The sequence below is a fragment of the Salvelinus sp. IW2-2015 genome, linkage group LG20 (assembly GCF_002910315.2).
Source record: "Salvelinus sp. IW2-2015 linkage group LG20, ASM291031v2, whole genome shotgun sequence".
Classification (NCBI taxonomy): domain Eukaryota; kingdom Metazoa; phylum Chordata; class Actinopteri; order Salmoniformes; family Salmonidae; genus Salvelinus; species Salvelinus sp. IW2-2015.
Window position 1 is genome coordinate 19,294,813 of NC_036860.1, and position 8,971 is coordinate 19,303,783.

General features: G+C 43.4%; 1 protein-coding gene across 1 annotated transcript in view; it reads right to left on the reverse strand.

Annotated features, from left to right (window-relative positions):
* Nucleotides 1-3,834, reverse strand: part of LOC111980465 (sarcoplasmic/endoplasmic reticulum calcium ATPase 1) — a 91,946-nt gene extending 88,112 nt beyond the window's left edge. Inside the window, exon 1 of the mRNA XM_024011201.2 lies at nucleotides 3,512-3,834. Coding sequence (XP_023866969.1) covers nucleotides 3,512-3,629 — 118 coding nt within the window. The 5' untranslated portion in view covers nucleotides 3,630-3,834. The remainder of the gene's footprint in view (nucleotides 1-3,511) is intronic.
* Between the last annotated feature and the right edge of the window lie 5,137 nt (nucleotides 3,835-8,971).

Here is an 8,971-nt window from a genome sequence, read left to right on the forward strand (position 1 = left end):
AATGTACGGGAACGCGAGKGGAGCATGGGGGGGCTCAAGCGGAGAAATTATTTTGTAAAATAGATTACTAGTATGAAAAAWAAATAAAAGACTATGCCCAGCTCACAAGGCCCCTTGATGTGCGGCCTGAGGCAATTGCCTCTTCTGCCTAATGGTAAGTCCACCACTGCACGTTCAGAGTGTCTTCTTTTACGATGCACACACTGAGTTGCAGTCTTCACAAGTCACACCAGCAGACAAAAAGTGAGTGTGTATGTCTGGCTGTGCACATGAATTGCTTATGAGAGAGGCTGTGCGCGCAAGTGTGTACGGCTGTATGTGTTGCAACCTCCCACCACCGCCTCCCCTCATGGCTTTGTAGAGAAGGTCACCGAGGCGCTGAGACCCGGCCAACTTTCCAACATCTGGGAGTGGGACCAACACAGCTACAGCCAACTACAGTACTGTACCTAAAACATGATGCATCTGGAGCTAGGAGTTGATCTCAGCACACCAGTAGCACACAAAAAAACAACAAGTACAGTTGGGAGCTGCTGTCAATGTACCAAGTCAACACACAAAAACAAGTACAGTTTGATCAATCAAATCACTTTATTTCTGAAAATTAATTGCTGCAATTTTTKGGGGGGAGAAATCACATGCATTGACATTTGAGAGATCGAGATCAAGGTTGCTTGAAATGCCCTTTTCAAGATAGTAGTGAAGAGACCACATCAGCTAGTGTAGAACATCCTGTTTCACAGTAGAAAGTTGTAATGTTAGTGCAAAACCATTTCACTAGTTTGGCTGTTCCTCTTAACAGGAAGGAAAGAGAAATACTCTGCTTGTTAGTGTTTGTCACTCTGTGTATATAACGAATAATGAAAGCCAACTCATTAACTGACAACCAAGTTGACCATATTCAAGTCATCAACCTACCAAACGTCCCAGTTTTGAGTAGGAGATAAAACACATTGTTGAAACTTTTGGTCTAGTCTGACCTCAGACCAGAAAGCCATAACAAAAATGMTTTCCCACCCCTAACAGTTTCAAAATAAAAGAGGATATGGCCTCCAYAATGATAGCACAGGTTTGACTAGGGGTGAGGGCAGAAACAACAGGCCTAAAACCTAAAGTCTGTGTACTAAGCTCCGATAACAAAAGCCACCAACCACCACTGCCAGGGCATTGGTTTCATCTTTAACCTCGGACAGTAATACCAAAGGTGACGATCTGGATTTTAAAAAATGGGGTCTCCCCTCCATTGCCCATGGTCGTGATAATTAGGGAGTACACGTGGCAAAACATTTTACAACACAAAAAGAGCAAGACCATATAGACCAGTCCTTTTWAGTTTCCATTAGGTGCCTAATGAACACGACCCCGGTGGTAAGACACTCCATCCAGGGGAGTTCCAGGGCCAGACATAGCGTGAAATAGGCCTCCCGTAGGAATGTTATGCCTGTGTCTACAAAACTGGCACGCCATATATCTCCCACTGGAACGCTGCTAGTGCCTACTACAGCAGAGCAGGAAACAAAGTGATCAGAGGGGGTTTCCCTAGTTCATAACCTTTTTTGGTTACTGTACCCCCCAATCTATTATTCAATAGACGTTTCTCTGCCACAAATATGCCCTTATCAGCCTTCCTCTAAGGACAGGCCAGCCTGTCCAGGTACCCCCCAGAGGTTAGATTACAGGACTTGTTTGTTTGTGGCCATGTTGTCTTTGTGTAATGATTATGGCTATATAATAAGTCTACTGCACAGCTCCTTTATGGAAACAACCTGTCCTCGTGTCAGAGAGATAGAGAGAAGTAATCATGGAGGATTTGTAACAAATGCATGCCGCCCACACACACACAGAACAGTGGCTCCCTCCCTGCAACAAACACCAAACTCACATCAAGTCATTGCAGTCAACAACAAAGGTAGGTTGTGGTCGGTTTGTCAGTAGAGGGAATGAGCCATTCAGTATTCTCCACACATACTCAGCTGAGACATGTAGCTACTAAAACAGCTAATAACAACAACACAGCTGTTTAATGTGTTGTTGGCTGTGTTGAGAAAGACATAGGACACGTTCAATAGGCAAACAGTGTGGAATGTTGCAGATAGAAACGTCATGAATAGAACTGACAAGATTGCTTATTCTACATGTCAGATAGGCATGTTTGTTCTACTCAATATATTTATATCTGAATGTTCCACAATGTTGTGCAATGGTGAACGTGACCCTGGTTTACAGCCAAGAAAGGAAAGGGTATTCCCTTAAGCATTTCTCTGCACACGCAAGAGCACACACAGAGAGGAAGTCAGTTCACACAGCTAAAAGTTTAAGATGCTATCTGCAACAAGACTTATTTTTCCATGAAGTCATCAAAGCCACAGYCTGTGCAACAAAGGACTGCTGTTTCACTCTGACAACACAGTGGCTCTCCTCTATGGCTTAACGACACAAGCCACCATGCAAATGAACGGCAGGCCATAGACTCAGAAGGAAAGTAGTAACGGTGTTGACAGGTGCCAAGTTCAATACAACACAAATTAAAGAGCACCAGGTCTACATTCTAGATTAGGGCTTTARCTGGGGGGATTAAATCCAATAAACTCATGGAACAAAAGAAGTTAAACATTATGCTGCTGCAGCATCAACACCTTGTAGCCTACAAAAACCCCTTGTGCACATTGAGCGATGGCCCTGGAATTTTGCATGCAGATCTCACACASGTATAGCTGTCTCTCAGAAGTAGAGTAAGAGAGTTTCCTAATTTGATCAAATGTTCTCATTGTCATTATGGCACTAACTATGTGGGTGTGCTGTGTTAAGCATGTCGTTTTGGCCTCCCCTGTCCCTCCAAATGGGGGTGTCATAGTGGAATACAGAATTATCACCCAAAATATCACTTATTGCCAMTCTCTTCCCCTTGATACAGTAGCCTAACATAGCATAAAACCCAAATTGAAACTGTTACAGTATTACACAATAATATTCTTAATATGTTGTCGTTAATGAACGTGACATGATTATTATAACMTAAAGCCTCCCCATAAATGCATTGCAAAACAGATGTGATATACTTCCTGCCTTTAATACAGGCGTTAGATTAATAGCATATCCTATTAATAATCTGGTTCGTTTTTACACATAGTCCGTAACCGTGATGAAAAGCGTTCGGGTTCAGTKACTCGATCGTGCGTCCTTCCCACGCACACACACAACTTTGTGCAGAGCGAGAAACGCAATATAGCTCGGTAAAGTACGACAAAGGACTTCAAAATAGCGGCGAGTAGCCTCACACATAAGACCAGTCTAAATATGTAGGCTGGAAGGAACAATTGCAGGCTGTAGAAGACTGATATTCGTGTTTTCAACCTGTGCGTTTTACAGTAAGGCGCGGGGAAATAGTTTCACCAATTTCCCTAAACTGGGCAATGATACCCATGCCCGTGATCGAATTGCATTCAACACTCACGCAGGTAAACTGAATAACAGTGAAAATACAACATCATAAACAATGTTTGCTACTCACCGTTAGATCCATATTTTTCTAAATTGGATTTCACTTGTTCAAGGGTGAGTCCAGTGTTTTCATTCACACTAAAGTTTTCTAAAACTTCAGATGCGGATTTAGTGTGCGCGTTATCCATCTCGGAGGGAGAACTGACTAGCTAAACAATTAAATTAAAAGTCATGTAGTTAAATATATAACATATATTACGACAATAAAGGACTAATAAACAACAGTAGTTTTCTAACGATGTGCCTTGCGTTCAGACTGCCAAGCGGAGGTGGATCTGCCTGCGTAGACGGTCACCTGCCTCCTCTTCTGCGAGCCGACGATTTGATTCCGGATTCCTGTTCGCGACGCTGCTATTTCCCAATAAATACAATTGCAGTCCGCGCTTCATCAAAATCAGAAGGTGTGCTGTGTTGGTACTGCCTCTTCCAYGAGTGAGCGTGTTTGAGCACTCCCTTGCGTTCCTATTGGTTGTCATTACCTGAGTGGAGAACGTTGCTCAACTCCCACATCCTCTACAATACATCCTTTTGGTAAGCCAAATATGGAAGCCCTTGTCATCTTGGTTTATATATCATATGCACTGCATATGAAAAGTCACAGGAGGTAATACTATATAATTCTCAAGTTACATATGTTTCATATATGTCATTAGTTAATGCTTTAAACCGAGGTTATGGATCTCTTCCCCTTTGGCACAAGAATAGGCAGGCCTACGTGTGTCATCTTCATGCTGGTACTTAAATAATCGCAAACACACTAACATGAAATGAATCTTTACTTTTCTTGTACATCTCGGAATAGCGGTGGCCTACATCGCTCTAAATAGTTTGCCAATTGAGTGTAATCAAATGTTGCCTGATCTAATACTACCAGTACCACGCAACTCCTACACAGCACTTAACGTCACACTATGAGGTAGCTAAGTAGGTGAGTTTAGTGTTCTTGAAAGGCCTGCACCTGAGTCATCCTTCAATCATTCTGACCCTTTCTCAGTTCTGACCACCACTTACTGATGTAGTGAAACTGTTCATTTCAGACGTTGTGGTAGGAGTTACCGACACAAGGAAGGGGAAGGTGTAGGTCCAAGTTGTATCCACTTATGTAAGACTCATCAATGTGACGTTACTGCAGTTCGATCTCCTTATCCCTGGCTATGCAGAAGATGAGAAGGCCCAGTACTGTACTGTAGTATAGGTTTCAGGCAGTAGGCAGTGGGCTGGGAGGACTACTTTTGGAGTGAGAGGTATAAAGGGAACAAGGTGCTCTAGTTATGTCCTGTCTCACAGCTGGGCTCCTMTATCTCTCACAGCTCAACTTATTTATAACTTAAAGCGCTTACATAACTTTCAGAACTATACGGTATAGATAAACTCTGAGAAACAGGCCTCCCACTAGAAGTGGGGAGCTATGGTGGACACCCTATACTTCCAATGGGGCCAAGATGACTAAATGAAAAGCAAGTCATACATCCCTCACACTGAATCAGGTCAAAGCCAGGTTTGGGCCCCAGGTCTGACTCCCTCTCTGGGTGATGATGTGCCAATTAGACTTCACCTCACTGCAGCCATGCCATGTCCTACCCACAGTCAGACACCCATGCAGTGGATGCGACTGATAGATACAGTGACCACAGTTCAAGGCACCTCTCACTCACCCTCCCACTCACAGACAGACTCAAACTCTCCTGCAAACGTTTTCATCTGATTCTGAAGTCAGTAATAGATGCACATGCTCTTGACATACCAGCACATAAACAACCGACATTGTTTGAATTGTATTTGTGATTGTGTCTGTGGTTGTCTTAATGTGCATTATGTAAGCCATGTGTGAAACAAAAGAGAGCACTTCTGGCTCCACACATTTCTAAGGAACCCCTTGGATTCCAAAGTTCTTACGCAAGGGAAATCCTCCCCTTCTCCGTCCTCTCTCTCTCTCTCTCTCTCTCTCTCTCTCTCTCTCTCTCCATACAATGGCTGCCTATCCTAGCCACCACTCCAGTCACACAACATTTTCCATACAGCTCTGTCTGTCTGTAAGCCCTCCAGCAGCATTTGCCTTCTTTTTTAGTCACAGCCTGCATTTGCATTATGGAAATAAGCAGTGCCCATCCATGCGTGAAGAGATATTTACCTCCCTCTTGCATCCCTGTGTGGTATGCCACACAACTACCTTGTTCAGAGTGAGTCTCTCCGGAATGGATGTCTGTAAAAGGTCTTGTGCAGCCTGTCTTTGTACTTATATGGGCATCTTTTCTTACAACTTATTTGGATGCCTTCCATATTTATATCCACAGTTCAGTTTAGTCTCTGGTGCATGTGCATTTGGAATAGATGTTTGTGTGCTTGAATAGTCACTTCGTGATAACGTCAAATACAGTAGATGTCCCTTACAGTTTCTTAGAACCTCAGTCCCTCAGTTGTTTTAATCGTGACAGTGTGTTGTTCCCTGACAGATCCACAGTGCTCTGTGTAAGGACTGACGGCTGCTGCTGCCATTGACTTTCAATCAAGGAGACTTGAAGTGAGACTCAACCACAGTCTGCACTCTGCAGCAGCTGCACCTGACAARCACACTGAGCAGCAAGTTAGCACCCCCGTCCCCACCCGCCTCCCTCCCCTTAATAGGTCTCCCCCTCCTCTCTCAAAGCTTTCCCCCCTCCCTCCCTTCCTGCACGGAGCTCTCAGGGACTGTTTGTGACGCAGTCTTCAATTCACAGGGTACCACGGAGGAATTCCACTCTGCCTCACAGCCCTATGAATAGGAATGTTTCATCTAGAAGCAGGGGGGCTCATTTCTACTGCATCTTAATACCAGGTTATGTATAATTTACAACTAAACCCCATATACCCTCTTCAACCTGCCAATAATGGTTTGGTCCAATAGCATCTCATTGATAGCAGTGTGTGCTCCGATTGGGCAAAGATGACATCATCTTTATTCATAAACAAAGATAAGAAAACTGAGGGGGACACAGAGAGATGGAAAGATGGAGAGAGAAAAGAGGGAGGGAGAGAGAGATGAGCTATAAATCTATAAATAACCGATTGCACAAAAACTTTCATTTTCTCTACTCCATTGGTTTTGATTTATCTTGATATACTGTATCTCTGTGTGATGGGATCAAATATCGGGCCTTTTGACCGGGCAGTTTTTCTGCACTGCCTTCCTATACTCAATTTCACTTTCAGTTCCCTCTACGTCAACACTTCAAATCAAAACTGACCCCCGCACGCACACACACCGTCCTCCTGTCTGCCCAGTCCAAGCACGACTCCATTTGTCACCTAATCATTTTTTGGTGAGGATGAGTCATCACTGCGACGCCTGGCCAATCTCAGACTGTCACTCAGTCATTAATGGAATCAAACATTGTAAAGGAGGCAATTACACCATCCAGATGATGATGTCTGTTAAATGGCACTTGTGCGTGTGTGTGTGTGTGTGTCTGTGTGTCTGTGTGTGTGTGTCTGTGAGTGCTGTGTGACTTGATGTCCCAGACAAATTGATAGGAGGACCTTGTAAATACAGAAGACAGATGGAGAAAAACTAGCTGAATCATCTCTGGATGATGAACCATAGAGATAGACAGACAGTTTTATCTCCATGGGATGAACAGCCAGGCTCACATCACTCATCATTCACACAGGCTATCATTTAATAAATGTCCCCACATTTCTAGATCACATTATCTTTAATCTTTCTTTTTCTTCCAAAAGGTATGTCATGTTGTCATCTCTTTTGCAAGCAATCTTGGAAAAAATCCGGTGAGGAATCCCGCTCCTACATTATGTGCCTACTGTTGCCATCTGCATCTGTCTATAGTTCTGAATATATTTCATCGTTAACTTTTCTTGTCAAAGTTTGAGACGTTATAAAGAAAAGTTCATTGTTTATTGCACCAATTAGGAAGTTGCCACCACACACATTAATCAAGGTGGACAGAAACCCTATCATTCYACACAAACACAAACTGCACCAAACCCCTGTGTCCCTCAGTGCCTGATGAGAACTCTGTACTATTATCTCCCYACAGGCAAATCAGTGGGCTACTATCACAGCATCCTGCACCATTCTAATGCACCTCACATACACTCATGTTCCCTATTCAATAGAGGTCACATATAAATAACACACACACATGCACGCACACACACAATGAGCCAGAACCACACACACTTTCAATGTCAAGGACCAAGACCATGATGAAGGAGAGCGCTTATTTTCGAACTGGGATCAATGATTTCCAAATGCAGGGTCTGTGCTGCTAGACCTGCCCATTGGTCAGATCAGGGTGAAGTTTCCCTTTTTTTTGTCAGCTAGTTCTTTTTTTATAATGTATGTATGCTCCACAGAGAGCTAATCGAGAAAGAAAAGCATACAGCAAGGAAGACAGTGAGAAGAAAGATGACTTGAAAGAACAGAGGGACAGAGAAGGAGGACTAAAGAAGACTTGGATGAAAACAGAGAGGACTAGAGAGAGAGAAGAGACTTTAAGGTGATGCCAGTGACAGGCAGACCCAGGCTGACAGACACATGGGTGCTGTGTTAAAACAGGGCTGGAGTAAAGATTGATTCACAGAAACATCCATTCTTGATTTACAATAGACAGTCAGTAGGCTCAGGCAGCATCACGTGGTTTTATTCACAGCACAGCCCTCTCTGAGGAGGATAATACCAGACTGGGTTATTACTGAGCCCATGTGTGTTTGTCTATGGCTTCACTTCAAACACTGCCCTCAATCCTTCTTCACAGACTGCTCTTTGATGTTCCTCTTCTTTTACCAGAGAGTTCTTCCAGAATGCAGATCGGCCCAATCGTACAAACAAATCAAGACATAGCTTTCATTACAAACTTGGGTCAAAACTAAATTATGATTGATGAAGAGAATCCTGAGACACAGGTTCCTGTGAACCTCTGGTCCTCTCGCCCCCTCACCTCTCTTTTACCCAGTGGCATAGTCTTAGAGCACGGCAGGCTGCAGGTCTTCTCTTCCAGACCAATTACTGTGAGCATGACAAGCTGCCAACATGACGGGCAGCCCAGACCCCAGAATTGACAGATCTACACTGCTGCCTTCTCACAGCATTTACTTTGCTTGCACTGCTGCAGTACCTACCCCCTGCCAAAATAGAGGGGGCTTTTCTGGGATATAACATAACACATAACTTGATGACTGCTGGGTTGGTTTGCAGATCCAAGTATTCAACATTCTCTGTCTCTGTGGAAGATAATTTCTATAGACACATCAGTCAGAATATCAGTCTATATCAGTAGCCTTTTCCGAGAAAAAAAAAGGTTATTTAATTTGTATTCTAATAGGCCTAGAGATTTCTCCTATGCATATATGAGCTTAATTCAGATGGAAATCAATGTTTTTCAATGTAAGGTAATCCACCATTTTGGCTGTGGATGGGTAAGGGAAATGTACAGATGATTGCATAGGCATGGAACAAAGTAGTAATTTCCTG